The 18,214-nt window shown below is 38.8% G+C and overlaps 1 protein-coding gene across 2 annotated transcripts in view; it reads right to left on the bottom strand.

Annotated features, from left to right (window-relative positions):
- The window catches only part of rmdn2 (regulator of microtubule dynamics 2), a 104,319-nt gene extending 88,457 nt beyond the window's left edge, over nucleotides 1-15,862 (bottom strand). The window contains exons 1-2 of one of the 2 annotated variants that reach the window (XM_078932212.1): nucleotides 15,728-15,862; nucleotides 9,778-10,238 (exon numbers count right to left, since the gene is read on the bottom strand). In XM_078932212.1, the coding sequence (XP_078788338.1) occupies nucleotides 9,778-10,229 (452 nt within the window). In that variant the 5' untranslated portion in view covers nucleotides 10,230-10,238; nucleotides 15,728-15,862. Of the gene's footprint in view, nucleotides 1-9,777; nucleotides 10,239-11,652; nucleotides 11,754-15,727 lie in introns of those variants that run through there. The other variant, XM_078932211.1, reaches the window with a different exon arrangement.
- Nucleotides 15,863-18,214: the final 2,352 nt, after the last annotated feature.

The raw sequence follows: 18,214 nt of genomic DNA, 5'->3' as shown, positions 1-18,214 counted from the left end.
ATTGGCACAGACCTAGGATAAATTGAAAATGAATTTTCGGCAAAGAGAACGTCACCCCCCCCACGATGATGACATCACTGCGAGCGTTCCCGTCAAAAAAATGAATGGGCCGAAAATCGTTTATGGGGCCAAAAAAAAATATTTCGAAATACAGTTACGAAACAAAACACGCGTGTTGGAGATATCCCCAAGAAGTTTTGAAATCATTATGGGATGGCCACACGACCTACGGCTTGGCAGCCATTTTGTGGCGAACTCTGAGAAATGGCGATTTTTGTGTTTTTTGACAATATGGGAAAACAACACTTTTGTTCAAGCGATTTTCACGAATTCGGACATACATGCCACTAGCACGATTCTACAATAACCAAAGAAGTTTCGTTGACCTTTGACCTTGGGAAGTGGCGGCCATCTTGAATTTTCAAAAAAAAGCACCTTTAGTAAGGTATTCAAACGAAAACTCGTCCTAGGAATTTTCATCGATCTTTTTGAAACTTCTTGGGCATCAATGGCAATCAATTGTGGACAAAATGTTGGAATTAGAAGTTGTAGATTTTGAAACGCGTGCGCATGGCGAATTCGCAACCGTCGCCATTTTAGCTAGCTTGCACATATTTTATCGGAATGTCGTGAAAATGAAATATACGATTCCCTGGCCCACACTGAACAAAACGATGTCACATACGACAAAATCGATAAAGGAATGTGGCCGTGGCAAACAAAAAACGATCGCAAAAAAAAGTGCTGACTCGGCTAAAAAAAAAAAATTCGGATTTTTTTTTTATGAATCGGCTAGCGAAACCCAGATAACTTTGTCGGGTATATCCAAACAAATTTTTGAAATCATTACGTGATGGCGACACGACCTACGGTTTGGCGGCCATTTTGTGCCAAAATCGGCCATTTTGAGTTTTTCGCGTTTTTACACAATATGGAAAAAGGAACTTTTTTTTGAGCGATTTTCACGAAATTTGACTCGCATGTCCGTAGCATAAGTCTACAATTACCTCTGGCGTTTCGTCGACCTTTGACCTCGGGAAAAGGTGGCCATCTTGAATTTTCTATAAAAAACACCTTTGCCACTGGATTCAAACGTAAACTTGTCTATGGAATTTTTATCGATCGTCTCGAAACTTTTTGGGCATCAATGGCAAGCTACTGTGGAAAAAATGTTGGAATTAGAAGTTGTAGATTTTGAACGGCGTGCGCGTGGCAAGCTAGCAAAGTGGCGCACTGTTATAACTCCCATGCATTTCAATACAATACAGTGAAAATTGAATGCATGCATTCATGCCTGAAACTGAATACATTGAAAAACACTGGTTCTGGACATATAAGGAATATGGGCGTGGTTAGCATAAAACCACTGTTGCTAAGGACGATAAAAAGTTTACTTTTAACGATTTGTCCGAAACTGACGTCAATCTGTTCGTCTTCTCAAGGGGAACATAACATAAAATGGTTGCTATGGAGATAAAATAAACCAAAAAGCCGCCATTTTGGAAAAAGTGGGTTTTTTATCAACTTATGGCATATAGCTCTCACCAATGGAGGAATGTGTTTTTCTGAGTCAGTTGATGATGCTGATCGCTATGCTAGCACTTTTAGCCACATTAGCATAGCTAGCATAGTTAGCATAATTAGCATATGCAGTTTTGACTAGCCTTCATCAAAAGTGGGCAGTGAGGGCGGTGAGGGCGGTGAGGGCGGTGAGGGCGGTGGTGCGTAGAGTTGGGCGTGGAAGGCGTGGAAGGCGGGTAGCGCCTGCGGGCCATACAACGCCGCTTGCGGCTTTAATTATTATTATTCTTCTTGTCCTCTAACGGCGTCTTTGAGCTTAATTTTGACCCCCGCCACATACCCGAAAACTCACCAAAATTGGCACACACCTGGGATAAATTGAAAATGAATTTTCGGCAAAGAGAACGTCACCCCCCCGAAATCGATGACATCACAGCGAGCGTTCCCGTAAAAAAAATGAATGGGCCGAAATCTCTTTATGGGGCCAAAAAAAAATATTTCGAAATAGAGCTATGAAACCAAAACACGCCTGTTGGAGATATCCCAAAGAAGTTTTGAAATCATTATGGGATGGCCACACGACCTACGGCTTGGCGGCCATTTTGTGGCGAACTCAGAGAAATGGCGATTTTCGTGTTTTTTCACAATATGGGAAAACGACACTTTTGTTTAAGCGATTTTCACGAAATTGCGCACATATGCCAAGACCCTGATTCTACAATAACCAAAGAAGTTTCGTTGACCTTTGACCTTGGGAAGGGGCGGCCATCTTGAATTTTCTTAAAAAAGCACCTTTAGTAACGTATACAAACGAAAACTCGTCCTAGGGATTTTTATCGATCTTTTTGAAACTTGTCGGGCATCAATGGCAAGCTACTGTGGACAAAATGTTGGAATTAGAAGTTGTAGAATTTGAAAGGCGTGCGCGTGGCGAATTCGCAACCGTCGCCATTTTAGCTAGCTCGCACATATTTTATCGGAATAGCCTGAAACTGAAATATGCGATACCCTGGCCCACCCTGAACAAAACGATGTCACATACGACAAAATCAAGAAAGGAATGTGGCCGTGGTAAACAAAAAACGGTCGCAAAAAAAAGTGCTGACTCGGCAAAAAAAAATTTTTTCGGATTTTATTTTTAAGAATCGGCTAACGAAACCCAGATAACTCTGTCGGGTACATCCAAATAAAGTTTTGAAATCATTACGTGATGGCGACCCGACCTACGGTTTGGCGGCCATTTTGTGCCAAAATCTGCCGTTTTGAGTTTTTCGCGTTTTTACACAATATGGAAAAATGAACTTTTTTTCGAGCGATTTTCACGAAATTTGACGCGCATGTCCGTAGCGTAAGTCTACAATCACCTCTGGAGTTTCATTGACCTTTGACCTCGGGAAAAGGCGGCCATCTTGAATTTTCTATAAAAAACACCTTTACCACCAGATTCAAACGTAAACTTGTCGTTGGAATTTTCATCGATTGTCTCGAAACTTTTTGGGCATCAATGGCAAGCTACTGTGGAAAAAATGTTGGAATTAGAAGTTGTAGATTTTGAACGGCGTGCGCGTGGCGAGCTAGCAAAGTGGCGCACTGTTATAACTCCCATGCATTTCAATACAATACAGTGAAAATTGAATGCATGCATTCATGCCTGAAACTGAATACATTGAAAAACACTGGATATGGACATATAAGGAATGTGGGCGTGGTTAGCATAAAACCCCTGTTGCTAAGGACAACAAAAATTTTACTTTTACCGATTTGTCCGAAACTGACGTCAATCTGTTCGTCCTCTCAAGGGGACCAAAACACAAAATGGTTGCTATGGAGATAAAATCAACAGAAAAGCCGCCATTTTGGAAAAAGTGGGTTTTTTTATCAACTTATGACATATAGCTCTCAGCAATGGAGGAATGTGTTTTTCTGAGTCAGTTGATGATGCTGATCGCTATGCTAGCACTTTTAGCTATGTTAGCATAACTTGCATAGTTAGCATAATTAGCATTTTAGGTAATGTGTTTTTCTGAGTCAGTTGATGATGCTGATCGCAATGCTAGCACTTTTTGCCACATTAGCAGAGTTAGCATAGTTAGCATAAAAACCAAATGCAGCCTTGACTAGCTTTTAATTTATGGGCTGTTAGGGCGGTGAGGTAGGCGTTGGTGAGTAGAGTTTTGCGTGGAAGGCGGGTTGCGTCTGCGGGCCATACATCGCCGCTTGCGGCTTTAATTATTTTTCCCGTTTCCTAACGGATCCGTAGATCGCAAATTTGACCACCGCCACATACCCGAAAACTCACCAAAATTGGCACACACCTAGGATAAATTGAAAATGAATTTTCGGCAAAGAGAACATCACCCCCCCCACGATGATGACATCACGGCGAGCGTTCCCGTCAAAAAAATGAATGGGCCTAAAATCGCTTATGGGGCCAAAAAAAAATATTTCGAAATACAGTTACGAAACCAAAACACGTGTGTTGGAGATATCCCAAAGAAGTTATGAAATCATTATGGGATGGCCACACGACCTACGGCTTGGCGGCCATTTTGTGGCGAACTCAGAGAAATGGCGATTTTCGTGTTTTTTCACAATATGGGAAAACGACACTTTTGTTCAAGCGATTTTCAGGAAATTGCATACACGTGCCACTAACACGATTTTACAACTGCCAAAGAAGTTTTGTTGACCTTTGACCTTGGGAAGGGGCGGCCATCTTGAATTTTCATAAAAAAGCACCTTTAGTAACGGATACAAACGAAAACTCGTCCTAGGGATTTTTATCGATCTTTTTGAAACTTCTCGGGCATCAATGGCAAGCTACTGTGGACAAAATGTTGGAATTAGAAGTTGTAGAATTTGAAACGCGTGCGCGTGGCGAATTCGCAACCGTCGCCATTTTAGCTAGCTCGCTCATATTATATCGGAATAGCCTAAAACTGAAATATGCGATACCCTGGCCCACACTGAACAAAACGATGTCACATACGACAAAATCGATAAAGGAATGTGGCCGTGGTAAACAAAAAACCATCGCAAAAAAAAGTGCTGACTCGGCAAAAAAAAATTTTTTCGGATTTTATTTTTAAGAATCGGCTAACGAAACCCAGATAACTTTGTCGGGTATATCCAAAGAAAGTTTTGAAATCATTACGTGATGGCCACATGACCTACGGTTTGGCGGCCATTTTGTGCCAAAATCTGCCATTTTGAGTTTTTCGCGTTTTTACACGATATGGAAAAATAAACTTTTTTTCGAGCGATTTTCACGAAATTTGACTCGCATGTCCCTAGCGTAAGTCTACAATCACCTTTGGAGTTTCGTCGACCTTTGACCTCGGGAAAAGGCGGCCATCTTGAATTTTCTATAAAAAACACCTTAACCACCAGATTCAAACGTAAACTTGTCGTTGGAATTTTCTTCGAAAGTCTCAGAACTTTATGGGCATCAATGGCAAGCTACTGTGTAAAAAATGTTGGAATTAGAAGTTGTAGATTTTGAACGGCGTGCGCGTTGCAAGCTAGCAAAGTGGCGCACTGTTATAACTCCCATGCATTTCAATGCAATACAGTGAAAATTGAATGCATGCATTAATGCCTGAAACTGAATACATTGAAAAACACTGGATATGGACATATAAGGAATGTGGGCGTGGTTAGCATAAAACCACTGTTGCTAAGGACGACAAAAACTTTACTTTTACCGATTTGTCCGAAACTGACGTCAATCTGTTCGTCCTCCCGAGGGGACCAAAACATAAAATGGTTGCTATGGAGATAAAATCCACAGAAAAGCCGCCATTTTGGAAAAAGTGGTCTTTTTTATCAACTTATGACATATAGCTCTCAACAATGGAGGAATGTGTTTTTCTGAGTCAGTTGATGATGCTGATCGCTATGCTAGCACTTTTAGCTATTTTAGCATTACTAGCATAGTTAGCATAAGTAGCATTTTAGGTTATGTGTTTTTCTGAGTCAGTTGATGATGCTGATCGCTATGCTAGCACTTTTAGCCACATTAGCATAGCTAGCATAGTTAGCATAATTAGCATTTTAGATTATGTGTTTTTCTGAGTCAGTTGTTGATGCTGATCGCTATGCTAGCACTTTTAGCCACATTAGCATAGCTAGCATAGTTAGCATAATTAGCATATGCAGTTTTGAATAGCCATTATCAAAAGTGGGCGGTGAAGGCGGTGGTGCGTAGAGTTGGGCGTGGAATGCGGGTTGCGTCTGCGGGCCATACAACGCCGCTTGCGGCTTTAATTTTTTTGTTAAAGTCACTTTCCTCAGTTTATACTGGATCATCGCGGATGAGTCATTAGTTGGGAAATAAAATAAATGAAGTAATAAAGTAAAATAACGAATAATAATTATATTATGACGAAAAATTTAAAATTCTGCTGCCGTGTGGGTTTTGGGGGGTTCTAGCTGCCGCTGCTGCTGTGGTGGGGTCTTGGGGTGGGGATGACTCCCCCTCCTACTTTTAACATTCCATCATCCCTTTTAGGAGAACACTCACTCGAGCACAGGTGCCATCTCACCTTTGAGGAAACAGTTTGTGTGACTGAATGAAACGTTTCACGTGTTGGTCTGAAGGCATAAGTATGACGGAGTTTTAGGGCCACCAAAAGAAAAAAGAAAATAAAACTATGAGATTTTAAGTCGTAAATTTACGAGAAAAAACTCATAAATTTACAAGATTAAAGTGGAGGTGAGTACACAGAGCAGCAAGTGAACGCCGTGCAGCAGCAGAGCAGACCGAATAAACTCAATTGAAAAGGTGAGCTGAATGTTTATTGATAACGTTCCAGATGTTTGGAAGCTCATTTGTTTGATTTATGATTTATTAATGTTTTATTTATTGATGGTTTGCAGGATCTCTGCATCCCGTTGATGAAGACGTCGGTGTCCCTGCAGATGTCTGCTTCAATCCTTTCTTCCTCCATGAAACCAAGATCTCTACGTCTGTGTGACGCTTCCGTCTGAGGAGGAGGAGCATTTTTTGGCATTTTCAACGTTTTAATGCTAATATAACAGACTATTTTCATTTATTTTTATTGTTTTATGTTGAAACGGGACGTTTCATCAGGAGGAGGGGGCATATGTAACTGTTTACTTCCCAAACGTGTCTCTGAGCTCCTTATTTTACAGATGAAATTCCACTTTACTGACACCGAACCCCGGAAAGCCGGCTCCACTGACAATAATCTGATTTTTAGTCGCCTAAAGGTTTCCGAATCTCTTTGTTTTTTAACCCTATAATCCGGAAATAAAGCTTCACAAAAGGCTCCACATATTTTATCTTCAAGCTTGGCTCAGATAAACGTAAAACTTTGGTGTTTTTTCCTTGTTAATCTAGGACTTTCTTCTCGTAAATTTACGAGATTTTAAGTCGTAAATTTACTAAAAAAACTCATAAATTTATGAGATTTTTTCTCGTAAATTTACGAACTAAAATTTTGTAATTTAACAGTTATGACTTTCTTTTTCGTAAATTTACGACTTAAAAGTGTTGAGATGTTTGTATGTGAACATTTTTGGAGCGTACAGGTATGTATATAACTAGGGTTGCACGATAATATCGGATATCGATGACTATCGTCCGATATTGGACAGTTTGACATCATGCCCATAATTCCGATAAGAAAAAAATTTGCAGATAAAATGGATCTATAACTAAAAGCTTAAACCGTCGTCGCTTCCTCACTCACCACTCTGTATTTCCTTGTGCTTCTCGCCCCACCCATCCTGCAAGATGGGCAATATATAATATTCTGAGAAGATGTCTGTACCAGAGAGCACAGGTGAAACTCGCATGAAGCTAGAGAGCGGTCCGCTGCAGAAGAATCAACACGCACCCCCAACACACTTGTGCGCGCTCCTTCCTCCTACACACAGCGCGCTGACACTCATACACACATTCTACAACACCTATATAGTTAGTTCATTAGTCAGATAGTTAGTTGTTACTGTTATTTGTTAATAAAGAATACTGCGTTGTAATTGTATTCATTTGCGACGCGGCCGCCGGGGGATTTTGTGTTGGGGGGGCGGCGTTAACCGCGATACTGCGACCCTGCTGGTTCATCACCGCGGTGATCAAATATCCCACACCGTCACAGCTGTCATTGCGATCAAATAAATTGAATTTGACCATTTTAGTACAAAAAGACATTGAAATTCAGGTAGAGTTTGTGTTCTGGTACAATATCAGAATACGTATCGTATCACCAGACTCTTGCCAATACACCACACCCCTAATAGTTATTATTCTGCACTTCAGTTTCAAACTAAGCAATATTTTTTGCACTTCAAGATTAAACTATTTCTTTTGCACATTATTATATCGGGCATTTATAGTATTGAAAAATGAACTTGTTACATTGGTATTTAAGTTAAAGTCTTAGTATTTGTTCTGAGCATTGAAATGTTCTTTCTCTGTTCACAGATGTATGACAGACTGAAAAAGCTAATAAAATGTTTGTACAATCTTTAGTTCAATTACTTTTCAGATAAAACTAATTCTGCAAATTTGTTAAATACATAGGAGCCATTCCCTATTACTTTGTACAGTACTTACTAATATTTTTGTCTTAACTATTAAAAAAAATATCTGTTGAGTATTGGTATCGGCTACAAGAGGCAGGAAAATATCGGGTATCGGTTGTAAAAAGTCATTATCATGCATCACTATAACAGTTCTGTCCGCTCCAACACAAAAATGTTACAAATATGATTAAAATGAATAAAGTTGAGTCTAAATTACAAAAGAGATTTATTCAATTATACCTCTGGTTTGTCAAAAGATTCATAACCCCTGTTGTAACAGTAAAATATGTCCAACACAAGAGGCCTTCAACTCTCATCTGTCTGCTCAGGACAAGTTAAAAAAAACATGTAATGGGCGACACCCACAAGGAGCAGAAGGCGGAGCCTCAGAGCTCAAGTCGTCTTCCATCTGGGTAGGAAAATTAACTGCAAAAATAAGTCATATTTAGTTTTTTTAAATGGTTCTTAAGTGTGCCAAAGGTAATATATTATCATATTCATGGATATAGTTTACTCTGAAAGGCTTAAGAAAAGCAGGATGTTGGCCCTTTAAGGCTAAAAAATGTTATGCAATGCCAAGCAATAACTCTGAAATATACAAATAAGACAAAAAGTGCAGGTAATACTGATAGAAATGACAAAAAAAAAACATGGAAAAGAACACAGTGTTCTTTTAGACTTAGAACAAGACCCTCTGACATGTTAACTGGAGTGACCAAAGAGTTCAAAGTCTGGAAAAAAAAAGAATAGAAGACAGCTGCAGCTCAGCTCAGTTAACACTGAAACACAGCATTGCTGTGTAACAGGAGTGTGACGGAGATACGTTTAAAAAGTATTCAGTCATCCACCATTTGTGCAGGTTGTCCCACTTAAAAAGATGAGAGGCCTGTAATTTTTATCATAGATTCACTTCAACTATTAAAGAAAATGGAGGAAAAGAATCCAGGAATTTTAGGATTTTCAATCAAATAATTGGTAAATTTATCTGAAAAAATTGTGGTTTTTTTCTCCCATAAAAAAAGGAAAGATTTCCAGTAAATTCTAGTGAATGACCTGCAGAGAGCTGAGAGAGCTGGGACCAAAGTAACAAAGGCTACCATCAGTGACATACTACACCACCAGGGACTCAAACCCTGCAGGGCCAGACGTGTCCCCCTGCTAAAGCCAGTACATGTGCAGAACCGTCTACAGTCTGCTAGAGAGCATTTGGATGATCCAGAAGAGGATTGAGAGAATGTCCCATGGTCAGATGAATCCACAACAGACCTTTTTGGTTAGACACTTTTTATATTTCAATGAAGATTTTGAACTGGCTAATGTGTACCCCAGAAAATTTAGATACAAACACGAGACATTAAGGATTTTTTAAAGTTAACTTTAAATAAATAACTTTTCAGTCAATCTGTTCATCCTGCTGAGGGGTCACAGGGATGCTGGAGCCTATCCCAAAGGCAGAGCTTGCCACAGATGGGTCCATGCAGGGTCTGGACTAACATAATATAGCAAAGGGTGTACTGAAAGGATTTTAGGAGTAATAAATGTATCAAGGACAATGTGCTGGGACAGGGTTTGCTGTGTACAACCGAAGAAAGCCTAAGACTTACCATTCAATTCTAATTCTTAATCATCCATAATTCTTAAGAAAATGCATAACACTTATGAAGTAAATAAATGAGTGCAACTCCTTCATTTGGAGGTACTCACCCGCCCTCACTCTCCGTGTCCTCTGAGCTCCAATCCTCTGGGATGATGGTGCGTGAAGGTCTTTTCCTCTGCATTAATCTTGTCCTCTGTAGAGAGCAGGCTCGACAGCACTTCATTTCTTCCCTGACCTGTTCCTGTAAATCTGGCAATACATTCTTCAGTTCTTTCATCTCCTCTTTTAACTCTGATATGCACTGGAACAGAGCTTCAACCCGCTCCAACACCTCCACCTGACCTCTGGGCAGACTGGAACCACACGACGACATGAGGTTCTGATCCCCTTTAGCGTTTCTTTGAGAGGAGGATCTAGGGGAGGACTGCTTCTGCTGTGACTTAGAATCTTTAAATAAAACCTTAAAACCTTTATACTTATAACAGACCACTGCTAGGCTGACGCCAGCAATCCCAGCTAACGCTCCCAGCACCAACACCTTGGAGTCTGACTGAACCATCCTGTGGACCTGCAGAGAGTAAATGGAAATCTCAATTATTACGGCTTACTGAGCTTTTAAAGAAGTAGAAAATGCATACACAGAAAAATACACTAATAAATAACTAGTAATAGAGAATCCAGAGGCTTAGTTGTCTTGAAATTGTGCAACTAAAACGAGCTGCGACACAAGAGAGTTTATACTCTTCTTTAAGTTAGCTTTGTCCAAATGAAGGCTGGCTGGCAGCAACAACACAAAGCGTTTCTCCTGAACCACAGATCAGTCTCTGCCAGCCTTTTTGGGAGCAGATCTTTCAAAAGATTTGTTCAATGAATAAAAATTGTCTTCAAAATCATTAAATCCGTCTGAATGGTCACAAGCTAAAGAAAAAGATTTAATTACCTTTTAATAATAAATGTGTCATCATCACTTTGGTTATGTATTATAAAATACAATAAGGATTGCACAAAATATGATTAATGTGCTCCTAAGAAAAAGACATACATTAAAAGGGACATTGGTGAAAATAGCATGAAGCAAAAATATACTTCCCGAATCGTCTAAACACTACAAATTCTGAATGAAAACTCAGAAACCTCCAGGATATTGCAGGTCTTCTTTATTTATTATTTAACACAGAAGCATTCGTTTCCTCGGTGACCAAAACTAAAACTAAAAAACATTTCAGATTTCATGTCCAAAAGTCTTATTACTATTTATGGTGCAGTGATGGTAACACATCTAAATCTGTAGAAACAAACATTACCAATTCAGAAATAGGTTAAAAGTCATTATAAATAAATTTAAACTTCATATAAAATTGAATTATTGATTTATTGAATTTCTATGCTTATGTTCTGAATGTCCAGCATTTTTTAGGCTGAACACGTTGGTTTTACTTAACCAGAAAAAGATTTATAAATGAGTTAAACAATTTTTAAGTAAATCAAATTGAGGAAATCTTTTGGGAATAATACTGAAATATAATAATCAAAACAACAACAAGAGCATTTATTATTATTATTATTATATTTGTTCATACTGAAACTATTCATTCAGATTAGATTGAAATGATTTTGATTAGTAGTTAGCATTAGTTTATTGGTCTTTTTTATTAGTTGATCTAATGTGATCGTTCAGCTGAGCTCTACAGCTGCCTCGTGTAATTGGATCAGGACGTCCTGACTGGAAGGAGCCTGTTCGCCAGCAAACACACAGAAGCCCTGAAGTGTGAACGTGTGGAGGAAAATGTAAAAACATCGCAAATGATCCCTGTAGGGAATCAGCCATAACATAAGCCGGATAACGAGTTCACTAGGAGGCGATGTCAGGCCAAATGTTGCGCTGACAAAGTCACAAACTGCGCTGGAGTCTTTGTTTTAGCTCGCACACACAAAAAACTAGTTAACAAAATATAACTTTGTCAATATCAAAAGCAGCTTACTGAAAAAGCAGCCAAACAGACCGGTTCTTCTTCTGTTGTTTACTAATCAGCTTCGCGCTGCAACAGTTAAAACCTTCCGTGTAGAATCGAGCGCACCAAGAAAAGGTTCCGCCTGATACTCTCGCCAGCACATGTCACACAGTTCATAGATCACGACTACACGGCAAAAAAGACCACGCAAGTGCTGCATGCACACTATTCATATCCTTTATGAGTGCTACAAAACCCAATAAAATACATAAAAATAACCATTATTTTTTACAGGGTGCAAAACAGATTTTGACTGATATAAACAGCAAAAACGTTTTCACAAGCGGTCTAAAGCAGACAAAACCAGGAGGTTTCCTCCAAATGCAGATTTATGAAATAGTTGTTCTGTACCAGAAGCTGATGGCTTGCCTGACTGACCTTTGAATATTTCACACATGTAGATAAAACAGCTGCAGACACGGAGGATTCATGTTTCTTATTATGTTTAGAAATACCAGTTTACGAAGGTTGTTTCATTTTATTTTGCTCTATTTATTAGTAACACAGTAAAAGTTGGAAGCGGCTAAAGTTAACGTCCGGTTGTTCGCATCCACTCTGACTTCTTCATCTTCATCACAAACCCTAAACCAAAAGTTTAAAGTTTAAACAAGCATTTGACAGAGAATGAAGATTCAATGAAGGTTCAATCAAATACAGTTGCTGATTGTATAAGTTGTTTCTGATCTGTCTAAACTTTTAAAATGGGCAGTCATGAATGTTCCCATAGTAAGGGTGAATAAGGCAGGCATCTGTTAAGAAACATGAACACAGAAAATATTTTTCTTTGTTAAAAAACAAAACAACCCACAATAAATCAGGATTAATGTAAAAACTAAATTTGATCATCTTTTTCCCTGAATGACTTGGTTGAGTTTTCATTGTTATAATGCTCTTCTTTGAAAAAACTGTAATGTTGCTTACATTCCATTATTTAAAAATTACAAATCATTAACTTTGTTTCACTGAATCTTCGTCATATATAAATAAATAAATGGATATTTTACTTATGTTTTCAGATTCTTTTTAACGAAATTTGTTGTGGTAGCACTTTAATTTGAAAAGTAGGCTTTTCAGAAATCGCACAAAATATTAAACTTAAACGTCGTCCTGTTCGGCCTGAAAATGGTTGGAGACCACTGTGTTTTTTTTTTGGTTGTTTTTTTTTATTGAAGCAATTATTTAACAAACAATCACGGCATGTCTGTCAATGACATCAATTTCAAAGATGAGATAAAGGTAAACAAAAACAAATATAACTTAAAAAAAAAAAGAAAATGGAGACCAGTGGTTGAAATGATTGACAGGGTTAAAACATGAAGTTTTTTCTTAACATCAAAGTTAATTTGTCATTTTAAATAGAAGAAAACAGTGATTTCATTTTACCACTATCCAAGGCTCTAAATCAGGGGTTCTCAAAGTGCGGCCCGGGGACAATGGCGGCCCGCAAGAAGATCTTTTGTGGCCCTCAATAAAAGAAAACCAGAGGAGGTTCCTTTAAGGAAAAATGTTGTGCTGCCGAGAAGAAAAGGCGCTTTCAAGCTAAGTGGACAAATGCTAACTTTGTCGTACCTCATGGATAAAGTCATGAGCCTTATTTGCAAGCAGGTAACTGCAATGCTCAAAGAATTCAATATAAATCATCACCATGTTACAAATCATAAAAACTATGACAAATTTACCTTCAAAGAGCGCAACAATAAGCTCCAACAACTACGAGGCTGTGCTGCACAGCAGATAATGTTTACTAAAATGGCTAAATCCAGTGAAGCTGTGACAGAAGCTAGTAGCTACGTTGTGGCTTTGGAAATGGCCCGGTGTAGTTAGTCCTTCAGTGACGGGGAGTTTGTAAAAAGAATGTATGCTGAAAGTAGCTGATATTGTTTGTCCAGAGCAAAAGAAAGTCTGTCAAATGATACGATTTCTAGACGAGTAGAAGATCTGTACAGCAACCTCCAGGAAAACATCTGGAGGGTCTGGTTAACTACAAATGACACTTCATTTCACACTTCAGTCATTAAAGTTATTAAAAATAACTTTTTCTGTTTATCCTTTTTTTTCACCAAAATTGGCCCCCAGTCTAATGTCGAATTCTTAATTTGGCCCTCCGCTACAAAAACTTTGAGAACCCCTGATCTAAATGATTGTTTATGGTTACTAGCTGGGGTGACCAGTAACTTCCCATGTCTACCAGCCAAGTTAGATTTCTAACAGACAAATGTTTCAGTTATTCCCCTCATATTTACGACGTTTCAGTTGACGATTATTCTCGTGTGAAAACAAAACACTAACGATAATTGAAAGTGTGGTCTTATGTTAGGTTTTAAAATTACAGAATGTAACGTGATTTCAACAAAAAAGATTCCTGATCTCTGAACCTTTTTATGAAAACATACCCATTTTTAAAACACCGACTTTTCATCAAAGCCCTAATGTTTATTTCTAGTCATGGTCATTTATTTACAACTGGAACATTTTTGAAGAAATTAACTTTGTTCAAACCACAAATAATTGTTTTTAATGTACAGCGAAAAAGTAAAGAAGAAACCTAGTGATAAACAATAAAATGATTTCTTTCTTTTTTTAGATGTCAAGCAATGATTAAAATATGTGCAACATTTTTGCATTATTGTTTGTTCTGACAGATCAGTGTGTTGTTGTTGTCGTGAGTTTTAGTCATTTCAAAGAGTTACATGGAGCAACGAGTGATGTGTATTTGTGCTGGCTCAGGTCAGTGTGGGCAAATGCAAGAAATTCCCAGCAAACTTGAATGCAGCACTAGTGAGCTCTTCATGAAAGCACTTAAATGAAGAAATTCTCAATGCGCCTCATGCTGCAGCATGTGCCACTGATAAATGTGTGCAATCATGTCCGGATTAAATGTTTGAGCCAACTATGCGATGGATATTTGTGGTAGTCGAGTTGGAGAGAGACAGACACCTAAAAGTCATGATTGCGAGTTTGAGCCCCCTGTCAGAGATCATGAGAAATGTCTCACCTGGCAAAGTGGTTAAAAACTTGTTTTTCTACCCGTCAAATTCAAGTTTTACCCACATTTGGCGGGTGGGCGGCTGTTCATTTAGAGCCCTGCCTCTTATCTATTTTATTTAAGGAAATCAATTTTAGTTGTGTTTCACAACATGTGGGCCATAATAAGATTTTTCAAAATGGACTATGAATGATTTATTTTATGTATGCCCCACCTCCAATAACCTAATGGAAAAATTCATTTTGATTTAAACCTCGTGTCAATCTTGATATTTGAAGCATTGTGGTGGGAAAACATCTTCCCAGCTACGGATGATGGTTATTTTTTAGATTTTGTGTTTCTTCGTGACAGGAGGTAACATTCACAAATAATGTCTGTCTCACATGAAAGTCGTCAATCTCTTTCAGTTTTGAGAGAGGTCACTAGTAAACCATTAGCTCCTAAATTCAAAGTTAACAAGTGCTTAACAAATGCTTAAAATGAAAATAATGACAATTCAGTGTTAAACTATTTTGTTTTGTCCCCTTACACATTCAAGACAGTTTTCTTGCATCCATGGAAAAATTCACAACTGAATAACGTGTTTATGTTGTTCTGCATTGCTTTGATAGTACTTTTTTTTTTGACTAATTTAGTGTCACAAATTACACAACGGAAATTCAGATGTTTCACCATCTAAAGAAAAAGCCACACACACACAAAGAGTAAAAACCAATAACCAAACCTTGCAATATGTAGGCTATAACCTATCAATGTTCATAGAGCACAAATCTACATGTGATTACTTTAAATTGTTCTCATTTTAAATTAAAATCCTAAAGAATTTTTTGAGATTTTTAAGCCACATAAAGACAGCAATGATTCTTAGTAAATATTGTCTTCTTATTTTGTTGCTTTTGATCGTTGGCTTGCAGTGTCAACATTCAAGTGTTATGAAATAATTTATCTCAACAGAAACTGTTTTGTAGAACATGAGCTAAACTAGAAAAGCTTCCAATAGTGATTGAAGTACTGTTATTTGTTAATGACATATCTGTAAAAAATAAAGTTTGTACTTACAAGTTAGAAATCCTACAACAGAAATATAACAGCACACTTTTCACGATGCAATGGATTTGAACCGATGTCCACCAAGGTCTAAAAAGCATTTCTTATCACGTTACCCTTGGACCTGCAGCCAGAGAGCAGAGCTGTGCTGTTCCAAGGCTGATTTCAAAATGTGAGAAGCTTAAAGCAAACCAAGAGGATGGGTCTTTATAACTCACTGTTTCTGTAAAACACCTAATGTTTGCACAGGTAAAAAAACTCATAAAAGATTTAATTTTAATAATATTAATGAATCAGACCAGATGTGTCCAAGATTATTAGAGGTCTGTGCTGCTGAATATTTTTGTATGTTTGTTTTTCCGAGATTGTGATCTTGTAATATGATTAAATAATTAAAATAAAGAAATGTATAATATATATATATATATATATATATATATATATATATATATATATATATATATATATATAAGACCAGGTGCTACTAGCATACTAGCATTTTGCGACTGTCTGAGCCATTTAAAGGCCAAATCTTGCCCTACCCTTCTGACTCTTCCCTATTGCCCCAATTCTAGGGGTATTTGGAGCTGTAGTGGTGTCCAAACTAGTTTTTTTGAGGAGCCGTAGCAGTTTGGGGCTGGCTATCCCTCTGCCGGCAGGGCAGAGGGATAGCCAGCCCTGTCGCGTTTGTGCCACGGACGAGAAATGCGTTTCTTCTTCTGTGGGGGCGCACTGAAGCACAGAAGTTCACGAAAACTCATAAGTAATGGGTTTTTGTTTTAGCATGACTTCTTAAAGTTATAAAACCAATGTTTTTATGTATTTTCCAAATGCTGGCAACTACTCGCTAATGTAGATGATCGGAGACTACTGATGACATCATCGAGTGGGAGTGACGTCCATATTTGAAGACACTATTTTACAGTGTCTCTCCGCTTGGAGGGCTAAATGTAGGGGTAGGGGAAGAATTTGGATTCCGCCAAACATCAGATAATGCACCTACTCTCTTTCCTCTTACACCCACTTATTAGGGCAAGGAGGGGTCAGCCTGCATTGCTCTTCGGGTGGGAGCTACTTGGCAGTGGCCCGCTCCCATCGTTGCCCCTCACCTCTCGGTTTTAATTGCACCTTAGACATTTAGGGCCTCTTGGTGGGAGGGTGTTTGGACGTAACTTTGAGCAATCAGGCGATGTCCTCCCAGTCCCCTACCCAACAATTTTAACTGCACCCTTCATTACACAAACCCCTTACGCCTCAACAATGTATAATCCAACACACACACCCAAGCAAACAACACATACCTCACACAAGGAAGGTGGGACCTCTGATTATCTTTCCCCTACCCCATCCCTGGTGGGGGGAACTAGGCCCTCGATAACTGGGGCTGTGTCCCTTGGGTGCTGGCGGGGTGGGAGGGTGGTTGCCAGGAGCATTGTGTAGGTCTCCCTCCGGTGTTGGAGGGCTCTGGCTATCGCCACCGCTTGGCGTGGGGACAATTTATTTCTGGCAACAAAAATGTGGATGGCCACCGAGTGAATAAAATCATAAAATTCCAAGGGGATATTAAAACAGTAAAAAAGCTAAAAATCCTGGAACAAGTTAAAACACAACACCCACTTGTGTGTGTGAACTGTAGTTGTGTTGAGTCCATGTTCACATGTTTGTATGTGAAGATTTCTGGAGCCAACAGGTATGTTTGCAATACTTGAGTATGTGTGTGGACAGGCCTCACCCTTTTTCACTAACATTTGCACAAGGCAGTAGTGATGATAATCCTCCAGCATCTTGTTACTTTACGATTAACACCCCCCCCCCCCCCCCCCCCCCATCACCATCCATCCCTTCTTTCATATTCTTCTTTTCTGTCCGGTCCAACAAACAAAAGAAAACGGATACAAATGTCATTAACTTAAAAAAAAACGTTTGGTCTAAATTACAAGGGGTTTATACAAATACATACCTTGTGTGTCAGAAGATCCATAAACCCCTGTTGTAACAGTAAAATATGTCCAACACAAGAGGCCTTCAGCTCCTATCTGTCTGCTCAGCTGCTGGACTATGTCTTTGGATAGACACGGCTCCGCTTGTTCACAGCAACAGTTTATGCGCAGAAGCTAGCACAATATCTGTATGTTCATGTGGATCCCGCCGATCAAATCAATCATATTGCAGTCTGTGTTGTGGAAGCAGTCCTGCAGCTGATGAGGGGAATCCTTTGGCCACATTAGGGTGTTTTTCTTCAGCTACAAGATCTTCCTGCAAAATATTCCTACAAGATCTTCTCCAAAGATCTTAAGAAGTTTTGACATCTCTGGTTAGGCCTGTGGGTGTTAGCTTGAAAGTGGGAGTGTTTGTTTCTAAGACACTGGATTTTGGAATTGTAGATTCAGACAGCACTACAAAATGGTGAACGCACTAAAACATGCACTTTATAGTAAGTAGTAAAGGAATTTGGACACAACCTACATCTTGGGGTCCCTCCAGAGGACCTGGAAGAAG

This window comes from Oryzias latipes, chromosome 15, assembly GCF_053564925.1.
Source record: "Oryzias latipes strain Hd-rR chromosome 15, Olatipes_Hd-rR_3.1".
Lineage (NCBI taxonomy): Eukaryota > Metazoa > Chordata > Actinopteri > Beloniformes > Adrianichthyidae > Oryzias > Oryzias latipes.
This window is presented reverse-complemented; position numbering and strand designations above follow the sequence as displayed.